Here is a 1,367-nt window from a genome sequence, read left to right as displayed (position 1 = left end):
GCCAGGGCCTTCGGGTTTCCAGCCCTCGCACCTCGACCCCAGAGTCTCTCTGGCGCCCCCTCATTCCTGCCTCTCCGAATCTCCGCGTTCCGAAGCCTGGACCACCAGGAAGGATGCGCTGTGCGCCGACAGCCGGAGCAGCCCTGATGCTGTGCGCCGCCACCGCCGGGCTGCTGAGTGCTCAGGGCCGCCCGGAGCCTCCCGAGACGCCGCGCTTTGCTTCCTGGGACGAGGTGAACGTGCTGGCACACGGCCTCTTGCAGCTCGGCCACGGGCTGCGCGAACACGTGGAGCGCACCCGTGGGCAGCTGGGCGAGCTGGAACGGCGTCTGGGCGCGTGTGGGGCCGCCTGCAAGGATCCTGAGGGGTCCGCCGCGCCTCCGCGCGCCCAGGCCAATCTGGTCAATCCCGGCGGCGGCGACGCCTCCCCAGAAACCCTCCGCAGCTTGAAGGTACATATACGCTACTGCCCTGGAAGGGAGTGAACAAGAAGGGGCGCATCCCGAACACCCTGGTCTCTCCTTTTTGCCTGCATGCTCAGTCGCTCCGTGATATCCGGCTCTTTTGCTACCCCATGGACTGTAACGAGCTTCCCTGGTGGCTCAGACGGTAAAGAACCCGCCTCAGTGCAGGAGACCCTGGGTTCGATCCCTGGGTTGGGAAGATACCTTGGAGGAGGGCATGACAACCCTTTCCGTTATTCTTGCCTGGAGAATCCCCATGGTCAGAGAAGCCTGGCAGGCTACAGTCCATGGGGTCGCAAAGAGTCGGACACGAGTGAGCGACTATGCACAACACAGGACTGTAAACCCTCCAGGCTCCTCTGTCCATGGGATTCTCCAGGCAAGAACACTGGAGTGGGTTGCCATTTCCTCCTCCAGCGGATCTCCAGGGATCGAACCCACTTCTCCTGTATCTTCTGCATGGACAGTCGAATTCTTTACCACTGAGCCACCAGGGAAGCCTGGGCTCTTCTGCCCCGGCCTCAGAGGATGGAGAGTTGGAAGCAGGACCAGCGGATGAATGGAGAAGGTGGAGGCAGAAGACCGGATCCTCACCAGACTTTTACACTCTCCCCAGACTCAGCTGGAGGCTCAGAACAGCAGGATCCAGCAACTCTTCCAGAAGGTGGCCCAGCAGCAGCGGCACTTGGAGAAGCAGCAGCTGCGAATCCAGAATCTACAGAGCCAGGTGCCAGTGCTTGCTCCAGATGGGGAGGGAGGTTCAAGGTGGACCCTGTGGGTCTGGCTGTGGAGCCAGGCAGGTTGAGCAGCCTGAACCAGCCAGACCTGACATCCTCCTCCTGGTCCTGTCCTAGATGGATCACCTGGCCCCCAGGCACCCGGGCCACGAGATGGCCAAGCCTG

At 62.2% G+C, this 1,367-nt stretch overlaps 1 protein-coding gene across 1 annotated transcript in view; it reads left to right on the top strand.

Annotated features, from left to right (window-relative positions):
• The first annotated feature begins 6 nt into the window (after window positions 1-6).
• Window positions 7-1,367, top strand: part of ANGPTL4 (angiopoietin-like 4) — an 8,909-nt gene continuing 7,548 nt past the window's right edge. The window contains exons 1-3 of the mRNA XM_010828476.1: window positions 7-452; window positions 1,081-1,191; window positions 1,319-1,362. Of these exons, the coding sequence (XP_010826778.1) occupies window positions 114-452; window positions 1,081-1,191; window positions 1,319-1,362 (494 nt within the window). The 5' untranslated portion in view covers window positions 7-113. The remainder of the gene's footprint in view (window positions 453-1,080; window positions 1,192-1,318; window positions 1,363-1,367) is intronic.

This window comes from Bison bison, unplaced genomic scaffold (genome assembly GCF_000754665.1).
Source record: "Bison bison bison isolate TAMUID 2011002044 unplaced genomic scaffold, Bison_UMD1.0 scf7180017864492, whole genome shotgun sequence".
Lineage (NCBI taxonomy): Eukaryota > Metazoa > Chordata > Mammalia > Artiodactyla > Bovidae > Bison > Bison bison.
The sequence above is the reverse complement of the archived record's forward strand: the minus strand, read 5'-3'. Positions and strand labels throughout refer to the sequence as shown.